This window comes from Dendrobates tinctorius, unplaced genomic scaffold (genome assembly GCF_039654945.1).
Source record: "Dendrobates tinctorius isolate UK_male_01 unplaced genomic scaffold, ASM3965494v1 ptg000216l, whole genome shotgun sequence".
NCBI lineage: Eukaryota > Metazoa > Chordata > Amphibia > Anura > Dendrobatidae > Dendrobates > Dendrobates tinctorius.
The window spans coordinates 4,707,518-4,735,041 of NW_027361883.1; the positions used below are offsets into that span (position 1 = coordinate 4,707,518).

Here is a 27,524-nt window from a genome sequence, read left to right on the forward strand (position 1 = left end):
ATGTGCGGGGGATGGGAGGCCATGCAGTGACGCCAGCAGGGTTGTTACAGTACCCCCCCTTTACGGCCCCTCTTCCTCAAGCCTGCCAGAATGACCAGAAGAAGGAGTACTGGACCACACACAGTCCAGGCTGACAGGGCATCCTACAAGTGATGTGAAGTAGGCGTGCCATCCGGAATCACTGAGTGCCCAGTCTCTTGGTGCCCAACAGCTTCCAACACAGAGGGTATAAGGACTTCTTCCTCCTGATTGTCAGAAAGTAGGGACCTGGAAGCTTCAGACTTGATCCCTACCTCAGCCGGCCAGCTGGAAACTGAAGACACCTTCAGTAAGTCCAATTTCAGCCCGTTATAAAAAGAAAATTTGACCTCCTCCAGGAGGGTGAGAAACGGAGATACGTAGGCCACTGTTCCAACCTCTTCATCCACCTGCCACATGGAAGCTGGAGGCATACATACAGGGAGCCATTTCAGCCTGTTACACTGAAAAAACTGGACCACATCTTCCTGGTTAGAGGATGAGTGAAGCTCTGTCTTGGGACCTTCACCCCTAGGCCACAGGGGAGCTAAAGGCATACACCTCTGGATCCATCTTCAGCCCTTTATCCTGGGGAAGACAATCAAGAGGCAAGGGTGCTCTTGGGAGCAGAACACTGGTATAGTCGCTGGTAATGTGTGAGGAGACTGAGACCGCCTCCCCCTCTTCAGAGGCACCCTCACACCTTGACTCTGCGACTAGCAAACCAGGCGAAGAAGACGACCTTGCTGACTGAATGCAACGCAAGGGAACCAGACACCTCTTGTCACTAGGTTGTTTCAAATGTGGTGCCCTGCTGGGTCTCCAGACATAAACGGGTATTAGAATCTCTGGATCAGAATGACCCATGGGCATACCAGTCAGCAAGTGGAAGATGAACTTCTTTGTATACAAAGCTCCAACCTGGAGCTGTAGTTGTCCTTGCAGGACTAGACTGTTCTCAAAGAGGGTTCGGCCACCTTTTAGACGATTCCCACGCCGGCTTCGGGAGCTGTATGACAGAGACCACACACTGACTCTGTATGACTGGTGACTTAAACACACCAAAGCTCCCTGAAGGCAGAGAAACAGTCAAAGAGTTTAATGGAGAGGGAGTACTCTCGCCAGGGACAGCCTCTCCTACTGGCCCTGGGTTTTGGAATACAGGCTTCACAGGGCAGAGGCCAGATTCCGGCTGCAACTTGGCCCGCTTCTTCTTTTTAGACCTCTTGGATCTTGCACGGGAGGCCGCATCGGCAGACTGTGGAACAGGTGATGGCTGGACAGTCATAGGTGGTTGAGACGTTTCACCCACAGGTTCCTCTTGTCTGGTTTGTCTCTGGAAGCTTGGAAAGGAAGACTTTTCAGGAGCAGCTGGACGAGACATGTCGAACACTTTACGAAAGGCCACCAGGAAGGCCCCCAGGCTCAAGACGACAGGGTCCCCTGCTTCCCAAAGGGGACAGATCCATATCAAGGCATCACCAGCTAGGTAGGACATGATGTATCCCACCTTGACCTGGTCAGAGGGGAAACAAGCTGCATTCTGCAGGATGTAGTGCAGGCACTTTTTCAGGAACCCTTGGCACTCTTTGGGGTCCCCATAGAACCTAGGTGGGTCTGATGGATCGTGCTCTTCATAGGCCAGGAGCTGCTCATAGATGGCCTTGGAGACTATGAGTGGTTCAGAAGTCTCAACAATTGGAACCACACAAGGCGGAACAAACTCTTCCGGTGGCTCACACTGGCAGGGAGAAAGTTCATCATGCTCTGCGAGCGGAAGGACATGGGACTCAGCGGGGACCATGGCCTGTGCAAACTGTCACGCTCGCACCTTGGCTGAATGGCGCGAGCCGGGGGGTTGTGGCCCCACTGTGCCACAAACCAGACTACCCTGGAAGGGGCGTAACTACGGCAGCTACCTCGGTCTTCACTGGAGCCTCTGATGGTGAGGTCAGGCTTGTGCGGCAGGTAGCTGTCGGGTGCCACTCCAGGGTGGTGTCTGGCTGTGGCTGCTGATCCCACTCGGGGACAAGTCACTTGGACAGGTGTGACTAACAGGCAGGCTGAGACACTGGGCAAGCAGGCATGGCTTGGTAAACTGGCAGGCACGGCTTGGAGACACAGGGCAAGCAGGCACGGCTTGGAGACACAGGGCAAGCAGGCACGGCTTGGAGACACAGGGCAAGCAGGCACGGCTTGGAGACACAGGGCAAGCAGGCACAGCTTGGAGACACAGGGCAAGCAGGCACGGCTTGGAGACACAGGGTAAGCAGGCACGGCTTGGAGACACAGGGCAAGCAGGCACGGCTTGGAGACACAGGGCAAGCAGGCACGGCTTGGAGACACGGGGCAAGGAGACACGGCTTGGAGACACAGGGCAAGCAGGCACGGCTTGGAGACACAGGGCAAGCAGGCACAGCTTGGAGACACAGGACAAGCAGGTGTGGTGTATGAAGGAACAGGTTTGGACCTGTTCACACAGGAGGTGCAGGTATGGATACCGGCAGGAAGGAGTGAAATATGAAGAAACAGGTTTGGACCTGTTCACACAAGAGGTGCAGGTATGGATACAGGCAGGAAGGAGTGGAATATGTTGGAACAGGTTAGGAACTGAGCTGCAGGAGTGCAGCGTAGGCGGAGCTGCAGGAGTGCGGAATAGGTGGAGCCGCAGGAGTGCGGAATAGGCTGGGCAGCAAGGGAGCCAGACAGGCTGAGCTGCAAGGGAGCCGAGCAGGCAGAGCGGCTAAGGAGCAGAGCAGGCAGAGCGGCTAAGGAGCCGAGCAGGCAGAGCGGCTGCTATGGAGCCGAGCAGGCAGAGCAGCTAAGGAGCCGAGCAGGCAGAGCGGCTAGGGAGCCGAGCAGGCAGAGCGGCTAGGGAGCCGAGCAGGCAGAGTGGCTAGGGAGCCGAGCAGGCAGAGCGGCAAGAGAGCAGAGCAGGCAGAGTGGCTAAGGAGCCGAGCAGGCAGAGCGGCTAGGGAGCCGAGCAGGCAGAGCGGCAAGAGAGCAGAGCAGGCAGAGCTGCAAGAGAGCAGAGCAGGCAGAGCTGCAAGAGATCACAGCCTAATATAGGGAGGACATAAGGAAAGACACAGCAGAGAAGGAAGCCAAAGACAAGGAGACTGACAGACAGAGGTAAGACTGAGTACAGACAGAGACACAGGGACAAAGACACAAGGACCAGGATATTCTGCCTCCTGGCAGGCGGACAGAGAAGTACTAAGCAAGGTACCAAGACACAGTAATGCGTAATAAGAGCCTTCAGAGAAGGCAAGACATAGGACAGGGCCTGGCTAGCTCAGCAGCAAGGAGCTAACTGAGTTAAGACATTGCACAGGCAGTGTTTCAGTGGGTGTGGCAGAACTAAATAGTCAAGGGCTCCAGGTGATTGGTCAGGGACAGATTACACAGGTGCACCCTGACTGCATAAGAACCAGAGAGTTCTGGCGCCGCCCCCCTATACACACATAGCCAGGAAACATGGAGAGCAGAGGCACAGAGCACAGGACTGGCAACAGACAGAATTCACAGCATGACCCGGAGCAGTGAGTAAGTTGATGTGCGGGGGATGGGAGGCCATGCAGTGACGCCAGCAGGGTTGTTACAGTAGGCTGTAGGCTTGTCGGAACAGGTTGGTCTTCAGGTTCTTCTTGAAGGTTTCCGTTGATGGTGAGAGTCTGGTGTGTTGCGGCAGAGAGTTCCAGAGTATGGGGAAAGCACGGGAAAAGTCTTGTATGCGGTTGTGGGAAGAAGAGATAAGAGGGGAGTAAAGAAGGAGATCTTGAGAGGATCGAAGGTTGCGTGTGGGTAGGTACCTAGAGACCATGTCACAGATGTATGGAGGAGACAGGTTGTGGATGGCTTTGTATGTCATGGTTAGGGTTTTGAATTGGAGCCTCTGGGCAATAGGAAGCCAGTGAAGGGCCTGGCATAGGGGGGAGGCTGGGGAATAGCGGGGAGACAGGTGGATTAGTCAGGCAGCAGAGTGTAGGATGGACTGGAGTGGTGCCAGAGTGCTAAAGGGGAGTCCAGAGAGTAGGAGGTTGCAGTAGTCGAGGCGGGAGATGATAAGAGCATGCACTAGTGTTTTTGTGGTTTCATGGTTGAGGAATGCGCGGATCCGGGAATATTTTTGAGTTTGAGGCGGCAGGAGGAGGCGAGGGCTTGGATATGGGGTTTGAAAGAGAGCGCAGAGTCGAGGATCACCCCAAGGCACCGAGCGTACGGGACTGGGGAAAGTGAGCAGCCATTGACATTGATGGATAGGTCTGGTGGAGGGGTAGAGTGAGATGGGGGAAAGATGATGAATTCTGTTTTGTCCATGTTCAGTTTTAGAAAGTGAGCAGAGAAGAAGGCTGAGATAGCAGACAGACATTGTGGGATTTTGGTCAGTAAGGAGGTGAGGTTGGGTCCAGATAGGTAGATCTGTGTGTCATCGGCGTAGAGGTGATACTGCAAACCGTGGGATTCTATGAGCTGTCCCAGGCCGAAGGTGTAGATGGAGAATAATAGGAGTCCTAGGACAGAGCCTTGGGGAACACCAACAGACAGGGGCAAGGTGAGGAGGTGGTGTGTGAGAGGGAGACACTGAATGTCATTATCTATTATCGATTATTGATCTATTATCTATCTATTATCTATCTATCTACATATCTATTATCTATCTATTATCTATCTATCATCTATCTATCATCTATCTAGCTATTTGTCGATCTATTATCTAGTAGTAGTATTTATTATACCACCATTTTTTCCATGGCGCTTTTACATGTGAAAAGGGGTATACATAATAAAAAGAAGTACAATAATCTTAATCAATACAAGACACAACTGGTACAGAAGGAGAGAGGATCCTGCCCGCGAGGGCTCACAATCTATGTATTATGCATTATCTATCTATCTATCTATCTATCTATCTATCTATCTATCTATCTATCTATCTATCTATCGTATCTATCATCTATCTATTATCCATTATCTATCTATCTATCTATCTATCTATCTATCATCTATCTATTATCTATCATTTATCTATCATCTATCTATCATCTATTATCTATCATCTATCTATCAGAATGTAGAATTCCAGTCAGTGAAACCACTCCCCTTATCTACAAGCCACACCCATTCCTTAAAGGGGCTCCTTATTTTTAGGGCTGGACCTCTGCACTTTGCCCTTTTCCCCGTCCGGGGCCTCCGTCATGTACAGCTCGTGGCCGCTTTCTGTCTGATTACCATGGATGATAAATCTGACACGCGGTAACATTAAACTATAAATCCAGCATCCTGGACGCACAATGAAAATGTGAAAGTCATTAATCTGGCTGTTAACCCCTTCACAACCAACACTCACATTACTCCCCCCCCATCACCTTAAAAGCTTCCCTTGCAGCTTAGAGGTCCGGTGTGAATGAAAAAGCAAAGAGGTCCCCCTCCTTGCCCAAATCCCTACACATTATCCCCGGCTTTCACTTGGATCTGACTTTCTCCTGTGGTGTCTGCTTTAATCCTCACTAATTGCCAGTAATTGGGTTCTTGCCCCGGGTCTCTGCAGGTGTTTGAAGGCACATCTGGGATTGATGCCAAGAAAACCACTTGCGAATTCACAGGGGACATCCTAAGGACACCTGTTTCCGAAGACATGCTGGGTACGTTGGACAGGGGTTAATCTAATGATGTCAGTGCAGGTAAAGTCCATCGAGACGTCTGAGTAGATGGTCACACACGTTCGTCCTATGGTGGTGGATAACATTCCACGGTAGTCCATCATCAGATGATAACGCCGACTGTCTGGTGCCTGATCAAGGCCCACAGCTTGGCCCAATTTTCATGGTTACTTTTCTTTTAATGTGGTCGTCTACTGAGGAAATCCCTCTTCTAGAAAACAGTCAATTGACTGAGATCTGATCGCTGGTGATTTGGTCTCTGATACTCTCCTCAGTCCACTGTTATTCCTGCAGAAAGTTGGAAAGTTTGGTCAACCATGTGCTGAAAGGTCTCGCTCTGCGTATGTTGGTCAACATACCCTAACCAGAATTTGAGGTTTTCAAGATGATAGACCTCCTTTAATGATTTCCTCTTCCATCCCCCTCTTCGGCCCATCTGTCCTGAAGTGCCATCATGATGTTGCAGGACGACTAACGTCAACTCATAACGTCAGAGCCGGGAACGAAGAGTGAAGGTGGAAAAGAAGATCAATGGAGGAAGCAAGTGGGGGGACTGGGTGGGTGAGGGGTGCGGCGAGAGACCTCCAAATACAATAAATAACTTCAATTCATGCGTCTGATGCAAATCTAATTTTTCGGCTGAATTTAAGCAAATCTGGCAAACTTTTGGCACATCTGTTGACTTTTTTTTAGAACTTTTTTTGGCATTTTATGGGGAGACCTAAAAATATTCTTATAATTCTTCTAAAATTGGAGTGTAGCAGGTATCACTACTGTGTTCACTTACATTTTTGGGGTGTGGGTAGGTGAAGGGGTAACCACTGGGTGACTATGCATCCATCCGGACCCCACATCCAGTTATTGAAATACTCTCTTGGAAATCTCAGGCCCACCAGGAAAAATTATACTGGTGGCCTAACCCTATAATTCATGAAAACCTTTAATCGTCCTACATTTAATCTGCTGCTATCATTGCCAAAGGAACATGCAGGCTACAAATAGTCTTTACCTGTGGGGCAATGTGTCTAGTAGATGTTAAAAGTGTTCTCTAGCACTCCTGGACATATATCGTAGGACTGCCTTTCTTTCTAACCTTGACTAAAAATATGACTAGAATCTTTTGTAATAAAAATGTTCTCCAATGGTCCATGGGTCCCTAGCTGGGATCTACAGTTTTCACTCCTCTAATATTTTGTGTGGTCTTTCTTTGTACTTTTACTTGCCACCTCGGGTTTTCAGATGGTGGAAGATGCGGGCAACAGGCTCAAATACCTCTGTAGCGGGAACAATAGGCTCCTGCATCTCATCTACAACCAACACCTTTTTTGACCATCATCCTTGAAGACGTAGCTCGAGTCCCAATGGAAAATTTGCGCAGGAGGTGGCCTAATCCAAGGGACTTCTCTCTTGTGGTACAAGGGGGAATTTGAACCCGTTCATCCACTACTTAACACCTTCATTTACTATAGTTACTACCAAGCAGTATAGGCGTTAAAAAAAAAATTGAAGGTCACCCAGTGGCCAAAACGGAAAATGTTGGTGAAAAGTCCTCCACCTAAGTCCTGGCTTCAGAATTTAGTCTTAGGTCAGGAGTGGTCCGGCACTGAGCGTCTTCTTTCGGGCCCCCGAATCTCTGTGGTAGGTATGACACCGATTCTAACCATTCTTCTCCATTGTATTGTCTCTGCACCGGTCACTGAACACCGGCATCATGAAGAGTGGTGACAATATAGGACCTACACCACCGCCACCCAAACCCAACCATCGCTTTTCGTCCCCCCGGAAAAGAAAAAAGTAACAAAAAAAGCTTAATTAGTTTCACAACATTTGCCGAAAACATTGTAATAAATAAAGAAATCAGTCATTCATTTCCCATTTATAGATCCCTTTGTCCGGCGCTAATAGAGTCTTTAGATAAAGTGAATTACGGGCCGGTGGGAGGTTGTTAATTAGGTCGGAGATTTCGAGACCTACAAGCTTAATGAGCGCCGGATTTTTCTCCCTTTTTTATTTCTATTCCTCAGCCTGGATGAAAACCAGCAGCGAAAGGTCCCTGGCGAGGCCGTCCGGCCATTCACAGCGCTCCTCAATGACACGCTGTATTCCCAGATGGTCCTGGGGTGGGGGGTGCGATGGGGGGGGCTCGGAGGCTGGAAAATGCTGGTTTAACTGGTGCTGATCCGGGGGCTGTTAACCCCTCTTGTCCCAGAGCAGAAATACAATTTATAGATTGGATCTGTGGGTTCCTTCACTTCGCAATGTGATGAAAATTTTTCCAAAAATTCAATTTCTTTCCAATTTCTAATAGGATTTATTTTTATTTGGGTTTATTAGATTTATTTTTAAACCATTCATTTTTGCTACTCATCAAGATGATTTTCTTAACTTTCGAGCTTTAGTTTATTTTTGCTACCAGGAGTTTTGGCTCGAAAACATTATAAAATCCCCGAAATTAGAATTGTTTTGACTCCAACCATTCGAATTTATTTTAGCTTTTCCTCCTCTTCTTCGGTCACTTTTTAACTTTTTCCTTTTTTTTTTTTCCATGGACCTCTAAGGACCTTTTTTCCCCACCGGAGTTGCATTTCGGCATTGTCACCATTTCATTTATTCATTTTCGGATTGTTATGACTTTTTGGTCTCTTATGATTCCAGTATTTCGGCTTTTCAGCTTTCTTCTAATGGGGGGTCACGTAGCCACCATTAAAACCCACCTGCACTCCATTGTGCAGGAAGGCCAGCCATGTGGCGGCAAAGGGAGATTCCTACCTAATGGCGTAGGTCCTATTTTCCCTTAAAGGGATATTTCCGGCATCTCTTGTATCATGGCTTTTTAATGTCATGAAATCAGAGGCACCCAGAGTTGCTCAGTACAAGTCCATAGATTCCATGACGGTTTTTCGTGTTATCCTAGCCACTAGGTGGCGCTATTGAATGACCAATTTGTCTGGATGTGAAAGGATACATGTCCGGCCATTATATCCTTGCATAGAAGGGCAGCTTTGAACTTCTGGAGTATAGAAAAGCTGTAATTTCCTTCTGTTGCCAGAATTGATGTATCCAATAAACATTGTTATTACTTTTGCTGCCACTTTCCCCGATTGGGTGATCATCGCTGCTTTTTGTATAATCACAGATCAGATGTAACTTTGTGTCAATCAATTTTTTTTTGAGATTTTAATTTTTTTTAGCACAGATTTTAAGATGTATATAGCGCCATCTGCTGGTGATAAAGGGTACTGCTGCCCTAAATAATTGCATGGAATGGGCCTTTAAATGACGTTTAAATTTGAAGTATTAATATAAAGCGGGAGTATTCGTGAGCCCGAGCGGCCACCAGACATTATACACCGCGGAGAGGTTAATGGCAGCTAACATAGTGCGATATCTCAGGAGGCATTTTTCTATTTTAGATTGGTCCAGAATTGGAGCCGTCTGTAGGGGGCGCCCCAAAGTCACTACTTCTCTCACCTGGAGCCCTTTAAGTTTATGTCTTACATCTTTGTACTGTATGTGCGTCAGGGGCACAAGTGACAAGAAGTGAGAGGCGCTGAGGTGGCGGAGAAGGTTACTGACCTTTCATGGTCGCTGAGTCTGGATCCTGGCAGGATGTGAAGGTTATGTGCAGTGACAGGAGGAGCAGCAGGATGGTCCCTGAGAGCCGGGAAATGGCCCCGACATCAGAGCGCGGAGCGGTCACAGGTAGCCGGACCCCCACATGTGTCCTACATGCCACTAATGGAAGGACACCAGGGGCCCGGTACGTGACCCAGCACACGCCAGTGTCACAGGGACACGGAGAAGATGGGCGGTGGATGTGATGCTGTAGATATATCTAGATGTTGGTGACGCTGTATTCTAACCTCTCTGCCCCCCTATGTCTTGTAGGACGCGTGTTTAACGGCTCGGGGAAACCTATAGATAATGGTCCGGCAGTGATGGCAGAAGACTTCCTAGATATTAATGGTGAGCGCGATACGTCCATGTTCTGAGCAGTGGGCGCCATGGACTTCTGTGTCCTTCCTTCTCGGATACAGAATGAGCGCCCTCGTCCTCCGAAGATGATCTCACAGAGCACTGATGTATGGTTCTATCTCTTACCAGGTCAGCCGATCAACCCCCACGGGAGAACCTACCCCGAGGAGATGATACAGACCGGAATCTCACCAATCGACGTCATGAACAGCATCGCCCGAGGCCAGAAGATCCCCATCTTCTCTGCTGCTGGTCTACCACACAATGAGGTACGAGGGACAGAGAACCTGGGGAAATAGGGACTAGTGAAAGCCCGAATGTCAGCCCTAGATCCCAAGTGTCAGCTTCCATTGCTCTAGATCTAAAGTGTCCCCGTTACATTGTTCTAGATCCCTATTGTCCGTGGTCCATTGTTCTAGATCCCAAGTATCAGCTTCCATTGTTCTAGATCTAAAGTGTCCGCATTCCATTGTGCTAGATCTCAAGTGTCAGTGTTCCATTATTCTAGATCCCAAGTATCAGCTTCCATTGTTCTAGATTCCAAGTGTCAGTGTTCCATTGTTCTAGATCCCAAGTGTCAGCGTTCCATTGTTCTAGATCACAAGTGTCAGCATTCCATTGTTCTAGGTCTCAAGTGTCAGCATTCCATTGTTCTAGATCCCAAGTGTCATCATTCCATTGTTCTAGATCCCAAGTGTCATCATTCCATTGTTCTAGATATCACGTGTCAGTGTTCCATTATTCTAGATCCAAGTGTCAGCATTCCATTGTTCTAGATCCCAAGTGTCTGCATTCCATTGTTCTAGGTCCCAAGTGTCTGCATTCCGTTGTTCTAGGTCCCAAGTGTCAGCATTCCATTTTTCTAGATTCCAAGTGTCAGCATTCCATTGTTCTAGATCCCAAGTGTCAGCATTCCATTGTTCTAGATACCAAGTGTCAGCATTCCATTGTTCTAGATACCAAGTGTCAGCATTCCATTGTTCTAGATACCAAGTGTCATCACTCAATTGTTCAAGATTCCAAGTGTCAGCATTCCAATGTTGTAAATCCCAAGTGTTAGCATTCTATTGTTCTAGATCCCAAGTGTTGGAGTGTAAAGGTAAAATTGTGGATTTCATTGCCCATTATTACAAGACTCCCCACCTCCCCCATGCCCAATACTAGAGATAGACTAATATGTTGGGTGGAGAGGAGTCTAGAACAGCAGAGCAGAGAACCTGCTGTTATCTTGGGTCTCTCTTCTGTCCCCCACAGATTGCCGCTCAGATTTGCAGACAGGCCGGGCTGGTGAAGAAATCAAAGGATGTCATGGATTACCACGATGACAATTTTGCCATTGTGTTTGCTGCAATGGGTGTAAGTCGCCCAGTAAAGTCACCTCCTCCCCTCCCCTCCGGTCATCTGTGAGTCATAATGGACGAATCTGCCCAAATTGTCACCCCTTATAGGTAAACATGGAGACGGCCCGGTTCTTCAAGTCGGACTTTGAGGAAAATGGATCCATGGATAATGTCTGCCTGTTCTTGAATTTAGCCAATGATCCGACGTAAGTCACATAGATGGGACCCTCATCTTGATCCCTCAGGGGGTCTTTCTCCTGGTGCAGCTACAAGTGTGAGTAACTTCGTCCTGTGATATTATTGTTCCACAGCATTGAAAGGATCATCACCCCTCGCCTGGCGCTCACCGAAGCAGAGTACCTGGCCTACCAGTGTGAGAAGCATGTGCTGGTCATCCTCACGGACATGAGCTCCTACGCTGAGGCTCTACGTGAGGTGATAAGCTTTGTCATTTCACATTCCAGAGGGCAAGATAGTCAATAGGGGGCTTAATGGCAGCTGAGAGAGACCCTCTGTGCCCCTAAGGACTTAGGTCTGAAGGTTTAGCGTAGGATTGCCATACGCAGTAGGTCCAATGGTGGAGCTTCTTGCATCCAATGACATCACTGTCAGACAAAGTGACATCACTAGCTCCAGATTAGTGGAGTAGGAGAGGTCACTATGTCCATTCTAGATAGGATAACCTCGTCTGATACAGAACCTATCAATCATTCCAACCCAAACATGACCCCAGGTGGGAACCGTCCATGACAAACAAATCCAGTTGGTATATTGATCTATCTTTAATTAATCACCTTGTAGGTCTCAGCAGCTCGAGAGGAGGTACCCGGCCGACGCGGCTTTCCTGGCTATATGTACACTGATTTGGCCACTATCTATGAACGAGCCGGCCGGGTGGAGGGAAGGAGCGGATCTATCACCCAGATACCAATCCTCACGATGCCTAATGATGGTGAGTACCTGTAGGGGTGGCCCAGGGAAGGCAAATAGGTGGTGATGCTGGTGATGATGCTGATAGGCGGGGAAGGTGTGCTGTGCTTAGGTGGTGCTGATCCAACAGGCTGGGGGAGGGGGGGGTGACCCACCTCTTGACGCAGACAGACCGGAGACTGAGACAGGAAAGCGTATTCGACAGGTCCATATTTTATTCACCAACTCCGTTAACAATCTCCACAGACCATGACAGGACTTTTGGGAATTGCTTCTCACACAGACCCGGGTACCTTTACTTGTTCTGTGTGGCACCGCCGTGGTGTCCCCTGTGGTTCTCTTCGCTGTGGCTGCCCTAGGCACCTTCACCACAGCGCTTCACCACCCAGAGTACACCGTTGTCCTCACCCTCAGGGTGTCACCCTCTGCTGCCACCGTCTATTGGGTCACCCCCCGTGACCGTCTTCACTGTCAGGCTCTCTCTGAGGGCTCTCTGCTGCCTCTCTCCTAACAGCAGACCCTCCTTTCTTGCGAGCTTCCCTGGCTGACTGAAGCTTCTAGAAGCTTACTTCAGTCTTTATACTCACAACCTAGGTAGCCCCGCCCACTGTCACCTGACAGTCACCTCAGACCAATGCAGTTATATAACTACCCTTTACAAGCTCCCCACTGCCCTCTAATGGTCATTCTCAATATGGCACACTCTTTCTTGATCTGAGTGCCTCTGTCAGGTCAACCTCCCCACATACCCACGATCTGCCAAAATCTCTAACCAGAGGAGGGTTCTCGGCGTCAGATGTTTTATGCCTGGGACTGTTCTGCCTGGTGATACCCGGTCTTCTTCCGGGATCTTGACCTGATGTGACATCACTGCTCTCTGAGAATGACCTGATGTGACATCACTGCTCTCTGAGAATGTCCTGATGTGACATCACTGCTCTCTGAGAATGACCTGATGTGACATCACTGCTCTCTGAGAATGTCCTGATGTGACATCACTGCTCTCTGAGAATGACCTGATGTGACATCACTGCTCTCTGAGAATGTCCTGATGTGACATCACTGCTCTCTGAGAATGACCTGATGTGACATCACTGCTCTCTGAGAATGTCCTGATGTGACATCACTGCTCTCTGAGAATGACCTGATGTGACATCACTGCTCTCTGAGAATGTCCTGATGTGACATCACTGCTCTCTGAGAATGACCTGATGTGACATCACTGCTCTCTGAGAATGTCCTGATGTGACATCACTGCTCTCTGAGAATGTCCTGATGTGACATCACTGCTCTCTGAGAATGTCCTGATGTGACATCACTGCTCTCTGAGAATGTCCTGATGTGACATCACTGCTCTCTGAGAATGACCTGATGTGACATCACTGCTCTCTGAGAATGACCTGATGTGACATCACTGCTCTCTGAGAATGTCCTAATGTGACATCACTGCTCTCTGAGAATGTCCTGATGTGACATCACTGCTCTCTGAGAATGTCCTAATGTGACATCACTGCTCTCTGAGAATGTCCTGATGTGACATCACTGCTCTCTGAGAATGACCTGATGTGACATCACTGCTCTCTGAGAATGACCTGATGTGACATCACTGCTCTCTGAGAATGTCCTGATGTGACATCACTGCTCTCTGAGAATGACCTGATGTGACATCACTGCTCTCTGAGAATGTCCTGATGTGACATCACTGCTCTCTGAGAATGTCCTGATGTGACATCACTGCTCTCTGAGAATGACCTGATGTGACATCACTGCTCTCTGAGAATGTCCTGATGTGACATCACTGCTCTCTGAGAATGACCTGATGTGACATCACTGCTCTCTGAGAATGTCCTGATGTGACATCACTGCTCTCTGAGAATGACCTGATGTGACATCACTGCTCTCTGAGAATGTCCTGATGTGACATCACTGCTCTCTGAGAATGACCTGATGTGACATCACTGCTCTCTGAGAATGTCCTGATGTGACATCACTGCTCTCTGAGAATGTCCTGATGTGACATCACTGCTCTCTGAGAATGTCCTGATGTGACATCACTGCTCTCTGAGAATGTCCTAATGTGACATCACTGCTCTCTGAGAATGTCCTGATGTGACATCACTGCTCTCTGAGAATGACCTGATGTGACATCACTGCTCTCTGAGAATGACCTGATGTGACATCACTGCTCTCTGAGAATGTCCTAATGTGACATCACTGCTCTCTGAGAATGTCCTGATGTGACATCACTGCTCTCTGAGAATGTCCTAATGTGACTTCACTGCTCTCTGAGAATGTCCTGATGTGACATCACTGCTCTCTGAGAATGACCTGATGTGACATCACTGCTCTCTGAGAATGACCTGATGTGACATCACTGCTCTCTGAGAATGTCCTAATGTGACTTCACTGCTCTCTGAGAATGTCCTAATGTGACTTCACTGCTCTCTGAGAATGTCCTGATGTAAAATCACTGCTCTCTGAGAATGACCTGATGTAAAATCACTGCTCTCTGAGAATGTCCTGATGTGACATCACTGCTCTCTGAGAATGTCCTGATGTAAAATCACTGCTCTCTGAGAATGTCCTGATGTGACATCACTGCTCTCTGAGAATGTCCTGATGTGACATCACTGCTCTCTGAGAATGTCCTGATGTGACATCACTGCTCTCTGAGAATGACCTGATGTGACATCACTGCTCTCTGAGAATGTCCTGATGTAAAATCACTGCTCTCTGAGAATGTCCTGATGTGACATCACTGCTCTCTGAGAATGTCCTGATGTGACTTCACTGCTCTCTGAGAATGTCCTGATGTGACATCACTGCTCTCTGAGAATGTCCTGATGTAAAATCACTGCTCTCTGAGAATGACCTGATGTAAAATCACTGCTCTCTGAGAATGTCCTGATGTGACATCACTGCTCTCTGAGAATGTCCTGATGTAAAATCACTGCTCTCTGAGAATGTCCTGATGTGACATCACTGCTCTCTGAGAATGTCCTGATGTGACATCACTGCTCTCTGAGAATGTCCTGATGTGACATCACTGCTCTCTGAGAATGACCTGATGTGACATCACTGCTCTCTGAGAATGTCCTGATGTAAAATCACTGCTCTCTGAGAATGTCCTGATGTGACATCACTGCTCTCTGAGAATGTCCTGATGTGACTTCACTGCTCTCTGAGAATGACCTGATGTGACATCACTGCTCTCTGAGAATGACCTGATGTGACTTCACTGCTCTCTGAGAATGTCCTGATGTGACATCACTGCTCTCTGAGAATGTCCTGATGTGACATCACTGCTCTCTGAGAATGTCCTGATGTGACATCACTGCTCTCTGAGAATGACCTGATGTGACATCACTGCTCTCTGAGAATGTCCTGATGTGACTTCACTGCTCTCTGAGAATGACCTGATGTGACATCACTGCTCTCTGAGAATGACCTGATGTGACTTCACTGCTCTCTGAGAATGACCTGATGTGACATCACTGCTCCCTGAGAATGTCCTGATGTGACATCACTGCTCTCTGAGAATGTCCTGATGTGACATCACTGCTCTCTGAGAATGACCTGATGTGACATCACTGCTCTCTGAGAATGACCTGATGTGACATCACTGCTCTCTGAGAATATCCTGATGTGACATCACTGCTCCCTGAGAATGTCCTGATGTGACATCACTGCTCTCTGAGAATGTCCTGATGTGACATCACTGCTCCCTGAGAATGTCCTGATGTGACATCACTGCTCTCTGAGAATGTCCTGATGTGACATCACTGCTCTCTGAGAATGACCTGATGTGACATCACTGCTCTCTGAGAATGTCCTGATGTGACATCACTGCTCCCTGAGAATGTCCTGATGTGACATCACTGCTCTCTGAGAATGTCCTGATGTGACATCACTGCTCTCTGAGAATGTCCTGATGTGACATCACTGCTCTCTGAGAATGTCCTGATGTGACATCACTGCTCTCTGAGAATGTCCTGATGTGACATCACTGCTCTCTGAGAATGACCTGATGTGACATCACTGCTCTCTGAGAATGTCCTGATGTGACATCACTGCTCTCTGAGAATGTCCTGATGTGACATCACTGCTCCCTGAGAATGTCCTGATGTGACATCACTGCTCTCTGAGAATGACCTGATGTGACATCACTGCTCTCTGAGAATGACCTGATGTGACATCACTGCTCTCTGAGAATGACCTGTTGTGACATCACTGCTCTCTGAGAATGTCCTGATGTGACATCACTGCTCTCTGAGAATGACCTGATGTGACATCACTGCTCTCTGAGAATGTCCTGATGTCACATCACTGCTCTCTGAGAATGTCCTGATGTGACATCACTGCTCTCTGAGAATGACCTGATGTGACATCACTGCTCTCTGAGAATGACCTGATGTGACATCACTGCTCTCTGAGAATGTCCTGATGTGACATCACTGCTCTCTGAGAATGTCCTGATGTGACATCACTGCTCTCTGAGAATGTCCTGATGTGACATCACTGCTCTCTGAGAATGTCCTGATGTGACGTCACTGCTCTCTGAGAATGTCCTGATGTGACGTCACTGCTCTCTGAGAATGTCCTGATGTGACGTCACTGCTCTCGGAGAATGACCTGATGTGACATCACTGCTCTCTGAGAATGTCCTGATGTGACATCACTGCTCTCAGAGAATGACCTGATGTGACATCACTGCTCTCTGAGAATGTCCTGATGTGACATCACTGCTCTCTGAGAATGTCCTGATGTGACATCACTGCTCTCTGAGAATGTCCTGATGTGACATCACTGCTCTCTGAGAATGTCATGATGTGACATCACTGCTCTCTGAGAATGACCAGATGTGACATCACTGCTCTCTGAGAATGACCTGATGTGACATCACTGCTCTCTGAGAATGTCCTGATGTGACATCACTGCTCTCTGAGAATGTCCTGATGTGACATCACTGCTCTCTGAGAATGACCAGATGTGACATCACTGCTCTCTGAGAATGACCTGATGTGACATCACTGCTCTCTGAGAATGACCTGATGTGACATCACTGCTCTCTGAGAATGTCCTGATGTGACATCACTGCTCTCTGAGATTGTCCTGATGTGACGTCACTGCTCTCTGAGAATGTCCTGATGTGACATCACTGCTCTCTGAGAATGACCTGATGTGACATCACTGCTCTCTGAGAATGTCCTAATGTGACATCACTGCTCTCTGAGAATGTCCTGATGTGACATCACTGCTCTCTGAGAATGACCAGATGTGACATCACTGCTCCCTGAGAATGTCCTGATGTGACATCACTGCTCCCTGAGAATGTCCTGATGTGACATCACTGCTCTCTGAGAATGACCTGATGTGACATCACTGCTCTCTGAGAATGACCTGATGTGACATCACTGCTCCCTGAGAATGTCCTGATGTGACATCACTGCTCCCTGAGAATGTCCTGATGTGACATCACTGCTCTCTGAGAATGTCCTGATGTGACATCACTGCTCTCTGAGAATGACCTGATGTGACATCACTGCTCTCTGAGAATGAAATGATGTGACATCACTGCTCTCTGAGAATGAAATGATGTGACATCACTGCTCTCTGAGAATGTCCTGATGTGACATCACTGCTCTCTGAGAATGTCCTGATGTGACGTCACTGCTCTCTGAGAATGTCCTGATGTGACGTCACTGCTCTCTGAGAATGTCCTGATGTGACGTCACTGCTCTCGGAGAATGACCTGATGTGACATCACTGCTCTCTGAGAATGTCCTGATGTGACATCACTGCTCTCAGAGAATGACCTGATGTGACATCACTGCTCTCTGAGAATGTCCTGATGTGACATCACTGCTCTCTGAGAATGTCCTGATGTGACATCACTGCTCTCTGAGAATGTCCTGATGTGACATCACTGCTCTCTGAGAATGACCTGATGTGACATCAGTGCTCTCTGAGAATGTCCTGATGTGACATCACTGCTCTCTGAGAATGACCTGATGTGACATCACTGCTCTCTGAGAATGACCTGATGTGACATCACTGCTCTCTGAGAATGACCTGATGTGACATCACTGCTCTCTGAGAATGTCCTGATGTGACATCACTGCTCTCTGAGAATGACCTGATGTGACATCAGTGCTCTCTGAGAATGTCCTGATGTGACATCACTGCTCTCTGAGAATGTCCTGATGTGACATCACTGCTCTCTGAGAATGACCTGATGTAACATCACTGCTCTCTGAGAATGTCCTGATGTGACATCACTGCTCTCTGAGAATGTCCTGATGTGACTTCACTGCTCTCTGAGAATGACCTGATGTGACATCACTGCTCTCTGAGAATGACCTGATGTGACTTCACTGCTCTCTGATAATGACCTGATGTGACATCACTGCTCTCTGAGAATGTCCTGATGTGACATCACTGCTCTCTGAGAATGTACTGATGTGACATCAGTGCTCTCTGAGAATGACCTGATGTGACATCACTGCTCTCTGAGAATGTCCTGATGTGACATCACTGCTCTCTGAGAATGTCCTGATGTGACATCACTGCTCTCTGAGAATGTCCTGATGTGACGTCACTGCTCTCTGAGAATGTCCTGATGTGACGTCACTGCTCTCTGAGAATGTCCTGATGTGACGTCACTGCTCTCTGAGAATGACCTGATGTGACGTCACTGCTCTCTGAGAATGTCCTGATGTGACGTCACTGCTCTCGGAGAATGACCTGATGTGACATCACTGCTCTCTGAGAATGTCCAGATGTGACATCACTGCTCTCAGAGAATGACCTGATGTGACATCACTGCTCTCTGAGAATGTCCTGATGTGACATCACTGCTCTCTGAGAATGTCCTGATGTGACATCACTGCTCTCTGAGAATGTCCTGATGTGACATCACTGCTCTCTGAGAATGTCCTGATGTGACATCACTGCTCTCTGAGAATGACCAGATGTGACATCACTGCTCTCTGAGAATGACCTGATGTGACATCACTGCTCTCTGAGAATGTCCTGATGTGACATCACTGCTCTCTGAGAATGTCCTGATGTGACATCACTGCTCTCTGAGAATGACCAGATGTGACATCACTGCTCTCTGAGAATGACCTGATGTGACATCACTGCTCTCTGAGAATGACCTGATGTGACATCACTGCTCTCTGAGAATGACCTGATGTGACATCACTGCTCTCTGAGAATGTCCTGATGTGACATCACTGCTCTCTGAGATTGTCCTGATGTGACGTCACTGCTCTCTGAGAATGTCCTGATGTGACATCACTGCTCTCTGAGAATGACCTGATGTGACATCACTGCTCTCTGAGAATGTCCTAATGTGACATCACTGCTCTCTGAGAATGTCCTGATGTGACATCACTGCTCTCTGAGAATGACCAGATGTGACATCACTGCTCCCTGAGAATGTCCTGATGTGACATCACTGCTCCCTGAGAATGTCCTGATGTGACATCACTGCTCTCTGAGAATGACCTGATGTGACATCACTGCTCTCTGAGAATGACCTGATGTGACATCACTGCTCCCTGAGAATGTCCTGATGTGACATCACTGCTCCCTGAGAATGTCCTGATGTGACATCACTGCTCTCTGAGAATGTCCTGATGTGACATCACTGCTCTCTGAGAATGACCTGATGTGACATCACTGCTCTCTGAGAATGAAATGATGTGACATCACTGCTCTCTGAGAATGAAATGATGTGACATCACTGCTCTCTGAGAATGTCCTGATGTAAAATCACTGCTCTCTGAGAATGTCCTGATGTGACTTCACTGCTCTCTGAGAATGACCTGATGTGACATCACTGCTCTCTGAGAATGACCTGATGTGACTTCACTGCTCTCTGAGAATGACCTGATGTGACATCACTGCTCTCTGAGAATGTCCTGATGTGACATCACTGCTCTCTGAGAATGTACTGATGTGACATCAGTGCTCTCTGAGAATGTCCTGATGTGACATCACTGCTCTCTGAGAATGTCCTGATGTGACATCACTGCTCTCTGAGAATGTCCTGATGTGACATCACTGCTCTCTGAGAATGACCTGATGTGACATCACTGCTCTCTGAGAATGTCCTGATGTGACATCACTGCTCCCTGAGAATGACCTGATGTGACATCACTGCTCTCTGAGAATGTCCTGATGTGACATCACTGCTCTCTGAGAATGTCCTGATGTGACATCACTGCTCTCTGAGAATGACCTGATGTGACATCACTGCTCTCTGAGAATGTCCTGATGTAAAATCACTGCTCTCTGAGAATGTCCTGATGTGACTTCACTGCTCTCTGAGAATGACCTGATGTGACATCACTGCTCTCTGAGAATGACCTGATGTGACATCACTGCTCTCTGAGAATGTCCTGATGTGACATCACTGCTCTCTGAGAATGTCCTGATGTGACATCACTGCTCTCTGAGAATGACCTGATGTGACATCACTGCTCTCTGAGAATGACCTGATGTGACATCACTGCTCTCTGAGAATGACCTGATGTGACATCACTGCTCTCTGAGAATGACCTGTTGTGACATCACTGCTCTCTGAGAATGTCCTGATGTGACATCACTGCTCTCTGAGAATGACCTGATGTGACATCACTGCTCTCTGAGAATGTCCTGATGTCACATCACTGCTCTCTGAGAATGTCCTGATGTGACGTCACTGCTCTCTGAGAATGACCTGATGTGACATCACTGCTCTCTGAGAATGACCTGATGTGACATCACTGCTCTCTGAGAATGTCCTGATGTGACATCACTGCTCTCTGAGAATGTCCTGATGTGACATCACTGCTCTCTGAGAATGACCTGATGTGACATCACTGCTCTCTGAGAATGTCCTGATGTAAAATCACTGCTCTCTGAGAATGTCCTGATGTGACTTCACTGCTCTCTGAGAATGACCTGATGTGACATCACTGCTCTCTGAGAATGACCTGATGTGACATCACTGCTCTCTGAGAATGTCCTGATGTGACATCACTGCTCTCTGAGAATGTCCTGATGTGACATCACTGCTCTCTGAGAATGACCTGATGTGACATCACTGCTCTCTGAGAATGACCTGATGTGACATCACTGCTCTCTGAGAATGACCTGATGTGACATCACTGCTCTCTGAGAATGACCTGTTGTGACATCACTGCTCTCTGAGAATGTCCTGATGTGACATCACTGCTCTCTGAGAATGACCTGATGTGACATCACTGCTCTCTGAGAATGTCCTGATGTCACATCACTGCTCTCTGAGAATGTCCTGATGTGACGTCACTGCTCTCTGAGAATGACCTGATGTGACATCACTGCTCTCTGAGAATGACCTGATGTGACATCACTGCTCTCTGAGAATGTCCTGATGTGACATCACTGCTCTCTGAGAATGTCCTGATGTGACATCACTGCTCTCTGAGAATGTCCTGATGTGACATCACTGCTCTCTGAGAATGTCCTGATGTGACGTCACTGCTCTCTGAGAATGTCCTGATGTGACGTCACTGCTCTCTGAGAATGTCCTGATGTGACGTCACTGCTCTCGGAGAATGACCTGATGTGACATCACTGCTCTCTGAGAATGTCCTGATGTGACATCACTGCTCTCAGAGAATGACCTGATGTGACATCACTGCTCTCTGAGAATGTCCTGATGTGACATCACTGCTCTCTGAGAATGTCCTGATGTGACATCACTGCTCTCTGAGAATGTCCTGATGTGACATCACTGCTCTCTGAGAATGTCATGATGTGACATCACTGCTCTCTGAGAATGACCAGATGTGACATCACTGCTCTCTGAGAATGACCTGATGTGACATCACTGCTCTCTGAGAATGTCCTGATGTGACATCACTGCTCTCTGAGAATGTCCTGATGTGACATCACTGCTCTCTGAGAATGACCAGATGTGACATCACTGCTCTCTGAGAATGACCTGATGTGACATCACTGCTCTCTGAGAATGACCTGATGTGACATCACTGCTCTCTGAGAATGTCCTGATGTGACATCACTGCTCTCTGAGATTGTCCTGATGTGACGTCACTGCTCTCTGAGAATGTCCTGATGTGACATCACTGCTCTCTGAGAATGACCTGATGTGACATCACTGCTCTCTGAGAATGTCCTAATGTGACATCACTGCTCTCTGAGAATGTCCTGATGTGACATCACTGCTCTCTGAGAATGACCAGATGTGACATCACTGCTCCCTGAGAATGTCCTGATGTGACATCACTGCTCCCTGAGAATGTCCTGATGTGACATCACTGCTCTCTGAGAATGACCTGATGTGACATCACTGCTCTCTGAGAATGACCTGATGTGACATCACTGCTCCCTGAGAATGTCCTGATGTGACATCACTGCTCCCTGAGAATGTCCTGATGTGACATCACTGCACTCTGAGAATGTCCTGATGTGACATCACTGCTCTCTGAGAATGACCTGATGTGACATCACTGCTCTCTGAGAATGAAATGATGTGACATCACTGCTCTCTGAGAATGAAATGATGTGACATCACTGCTCTCTGAGAATGTCCTGATGTGACATCACTGCTCTCTGAGAATGTCCTGATGTGACGTCACTGCTCTCTGAGAATGTCCTGATGTGACGTCACTGCTCTCTGAGAATGTCCTGATGTGACGTCACTGCTCTCGGAGAATGACCTGATGTGACATCACTGCTCTCTGAGAATGTCCTGATGTGACATCACTGCTCTCAGAGAATGACCTGATGTGACATCACTGCTCTCTGAGAATGTCCTGATGTGACATCACTGCTCTCTGAGAATGTCCTGATGTGACATCACTGCTCTCTGAGAATGTCCTGATGTGACATCACTGCTCTCTGAGAATGACCTGATGTGACATCAGTGCTCTCTGAGAATGTCCTGATGTGACATCACTGCTCTCTGAGAATGACCTGATGTGACATCACTGCTCTCTGAGAATGACCTGATGTGACATCACTGCTCTCTGAGAATGACCTGATGTGACATCACTGCTCTCTGAGAATGTCCTGATGTGACATCACTGCTCTCTGAGAATGACCTGATGTGACATCAGTGCTCTCTGAGAATGTCCTGATGTGACATCACTGCTCTCTGAGAATGTCCTGATGTGACATCACTGCTCTCTGAGAATGACCTGATGTGACATCACTGCTCTCTGAGAATGTCCTGATGTGACTTCACTGCTCTCTGAGAATGACCTGATGTGACATCACTGCTCTCTGAGAATGACCTGATGTGACTTCACTGCTCTCTGATAATGACCTGATGTGACATCACTGCTCTCTGAGAATGTCCTGATGTGACATCACTGCTCTCTGAGAATGTACTGATGTGACATCAGTGCTCTCTGAGAATGACCTGATGTGACATCACTGCTCTCTGAGAATGTCCTGATGTGACATCACTGCTCTCTGAGAATGTCCTGATGTGACATCACTGCTCTCTGAGAATGTCCTGATGTGACATCACTGCTCTCTGAGAATGTCCTGATGTGACGTCACTGCTCTCTGAGAATGTCCTGATGTGACGTCACTGCTCTCTGAGAATGTCCTGATGTGACGTCACTGCTCTCGGAGAATGACCTGATGTGACATCACTGCTCTCTGAGAATGTCCAGATGTGACATCACTGCTCTCAGAGAATGACCTGATGTGACATCACTGCTCTCTGAGAATGTCCTGATGTGACATCACTGCTCTCTGAGAATGTCCTGATGTGACATCACTGCTCTCTGAGAATGTCCTGATGTGACATCACTGCTCACTGAGAATGTCCTGATGTGACATCACTGCTCTCTGAGAATGACCAGATGTGACATCACTGCTCTCTGAGAATGACCTGATGTGACATCACTGCTCTCTGAGAATGTCCTGATGTGACATCACTGCTCTCTGAGAATGTCCTGATGTGACATCACTGCTCTCTGAGAATGACCAGATGTGACATCACTGCTCTCTGAGAATGAACTGATGTGACATCACTGCTCTCTGAGAATGACCTGATGTGACATCACTGCTCTCTGAGAATGACCTGATGTGACATCACTGCTCTCTGAGAATGTCCTGATGTGACATCACTGCTCTCTGAGATTGTCCTGATGTGACGTCACTGCTCTCTGAGAATGTCCTGATGTGACATCACTGCTCTCTGAGAATGACCTGATGTGACATCACTGCTCTCTGAGAATGTCCTAATGTGACATCACTGCTCTCTGAGAATGTCCTGATGTGACATCACTGCTCTCTGAGAATGACCAGATGTGACATCACTGCTCCCTGAGAATGTCCTGATGTGACATCACTGCTCCCTGAGAATGTCCTGATGTGACATCACTGCTCTCTGAGAATGACCTGATGTGACATCACTGCTCTCTGAGAATGACCTGATGTGACATCACTGCTCCCTGAGAATGTCCTGATGTGACATCACTGCTCCCTGAGAATGTCCTGATGTGACATCACTGCTCTCTGAGAATGTCCTGATGTGACATCACTGCTCTCTGAGAATGACCTGATGTGACATCACTGCTCTCTGAGAATGAAATGATGTGACATCACTGCTCTCTGAGAATGAAATGATGTGACATCACTGCTCTCTGAGAATGTCCTGATGTAAAATCACTGCTCTCTGAGAATGTCCTGATGTGACTTCACTGCTCTCTGAGAATGACCTGATGTGACATCACTGCTCTCTGAGAATGACCTGATGTGACTTCACTGCTCTCTGAGAATGACCTGATGTGACATCACTGCTCTCTGAGAATGTCCTGATGTGACATCACTGCTCTCTGAGAATGTACTGATGTGACATCAGTGCTCTCTGAGAATGTCCTGATGTGACATCACTGCTCTCTGAGAATGTCCTGATGTGACATCACTGCTCTCTGAGAATGTCCTGATGTGACATCACTGCTCTCTGAGAATGACCTGATGTGACATCACTGCTCTCTGAGAATGTCCTGATGTGACATCACTGCTCCCTGAGAATGACCTGATGTGACATCACTGCTCTCTGAGAATGTCCTGATGTGACATCACTGCTCTCTGAGAATGTCCTGATGTGACATCACTGCTCTCTGAGAATGACCTGATGTGACATCACTGCTCTCTGAGAATGTCCTGATGTAAAATCACTGCTCTCTGAGAATGTCCTGATGTGACTTCACTGCTCTCTGAGAATGACCTGATGTGACATCACTGCTCTCTGAGAATGACCTGATGTGACTTCACTGCTCTCTGAGAATGACCTGATGTGACATCACTGCTCTCTGAGAATGTCCTGATGTGACATCACTGCTCTCTGAGAATGTACTGATGTGACATCAGTGCTCTCTGAGAATGTCCTGATGTGACATCACTGCTCTCTGAGAATGTCCTGATGTGACATCACTGCTCTCTGAGAATGTCCTGATGTGACATCACTGCTCTCTGAAAATGACCTGATGTGACATCACTGCTCTCTGAGAATGTCCTGATGTGACATCACTGCTCTCTGAGAATGACCTGATGTGACATCACTGCTCTCTGAGAATGACCTGATGTGACATCACTGCTCTCTGAGAATGTACTGATGTGACATCAGTGCTCTCTGAGAATGACCTGATGTGACATCACTGCTCTCTGAGAATGTCCTGATGTGACATCACTGCTCTCTGAGAATGTCCTGATGTGACATCAGTGCTCTCTGAGAATGTCCTGATGTGACATCACTGCTCTCTGAGAATGTCCTGATGTGACATAACTGCTCTCTGAGAATGTCCTGATGTGACATCACTGCTCTCTGAGAATGACCTGATGTGACATCACTGCTCTCTGAGAATGTCCTGATGTGACATCACTGTTCTCTGAGAATGTCCTGATGTGACATCACTGCTCTCTGAGAATGACCTGATGTGACATCACTGCTCTCTGAGAATGTCCTGATGTGACATCACTGCTCTCTGAGAATGTCCTGATGTGACATAACTGCTCTCTGAGAATGTCCTGATGTGACATCACTGCTCCCTGAGAATGACCTGATGTGACATCACTGCTCTCTGAGAATGTCCTGATGTGACATCACTGCTCTCTGAGAATGTCCTGATGTGACATCACTGCTCTCTGAGAATGACCTGATGTGACATCACTGCTCTCTGAGAATGTCCTGATGTGACATCACTGCTCTCTGAGAATGTCCTGATGTGACATCACTGCTCTCTGAGAATGTCCTGATGTGACATCACTGCTCTCTGAGAATGACCTGAGAAAAACCAGGGGAAGAGTCTTGAGGAGATCATTTGCATATGCCCAGTGCCTTCTGGGATAAGTGAAGAGTCTCCGCGAGCTCAACGATCACTGGGTTTTGGCGGTTGCAGCTGAAAAGAGGAAATCGGAAAACCAGGGGAAGAGTCTTGAGGAGATCATTTGCATATGCCCAGTGCCTTCTGGGATAAGTGAAGAGTCTCCGCGAGCTCAACGATCACTGGGTTTTGGCGGTTGCAGCTGAAAAGAGGAAATCGGAAAACCAGGGGAAGAGTCTTGAGGAGATCATTTGCATATGCCCAGTGCCTTCTGGGATAAGTGAAGAGTCTCCGCGAGCTCAACGATCACTGGGTTTTGGCGGTTGCAGCTGAAAAGAGGAAATCGGAAAACCAGGGGAAGAGTCTTGAGGAGATCATTTGCATATGCCCAGTGCCTTCTGGGATAAGTGAAGAGTCTCCGCGAGCTCAACGATCACTGGGTTTTGGCGGTTGCATCTGAAAAGAGGAAATCGGAAAACCAGGGGAAGAGTCTTGAGGAGATCATTTGCATATGCCCAGTGCCTTCTGGGATAAGTGAAGAGTCTCCGCGAGCTCAACGATCACTGGGTTTTGGCGGTTGCAGCTGAAAAGAGGAAATCGGAAAAACCGCGCGCCGATCGGCGCGCGAAATTTGGCTCATCTTTCATCGTTTTTAAGAAATCTCAAGATGGAAGAGGCCAGGAGCCATTTGGTGAGCTGCATTTCTTGCTACATGTTCACAGATTTACCAGTGGAAAATCCAAACTTCACATGCCACAAATGCAAGCTTGTGTCCCTGTTGGAGGAAAAGTTGCAAAATCTCGAAGAGAGGTTAGCTACGTTGAAGATCATTAAGGAAGGTGAAGAGTTCTTGGACAGAGCAGAATTATCTCTTCATGTTACAGAAAGAGAAGAAATTCGAAGTGCACCTGAAGAAACAGAGGAATGGAGACATGTGACCCAGAGAAGCAGGAGGATCAGGAGGCAGTCAGCACCCATACTGCTCAGAAACCAGTACCAGGCTCTCACGCAGGAAAACGATGAAGAAATACATCAGGATAAGACTTTGCCAACAAACAGCAACCTTGTACGCCCTCAGAGTCCTCCTGGATGGAGAAAGAAAAATGTTGTGAAGAAGAAACGGAGAGTGGTGGTCATGGGGGATTCCCTGCTGAGAGGAACAGAGGCCACTATCTGCAGACCGGATATAACTACAAGAGAAATGTGCTGTCTTCCAGGTGCAAAAATTAAAGATGTGTCTGACAGGATATCAGGACTCTTCA

At 47.8% G+C, this 27,524-nt stretch overlaps 1 protein-coding gene across 1 annotated transcript in view; it reads left to right on the top strand.

The window, feature by feature from the left end:
- Positions 1–27,524, top strand: part of ATP6V1B1 (ATPase H+ transporting V1 subunit B1) — a 128,295-nt gene that overhangs the window by 58,956 nt on the left and 41,815 nt on the right. The window contains exons 4-10 of the mRNA XM_073555084.1: positions 5,570–5,663; positions 9,570–9,647; positions 9,786–9,925; positions 10,911–11,012; positions 11,105–11,202; positions 11,308–11,431; positions 11,798–11,948. Of these exons, the coding sequence (XP_073411185.1) occupies positions 5,570–5,663; positions 9,570–9,647; positions 9,786–9,925; positions 10,911–11,012; positions 11,105–11,202; positions 11,308–11,431; positions 11,798–11,948 (787 nt within the window). The remainder of the gene's footprint in view (positions 1–5,569; positions 5,664–9,569; positions 9,648–9,785; positions 9,926–10,910; positions 11,013–11,104; positions 11,203–11,307; positions 11,432–11,797; positions 11,949–27,524) is intronic.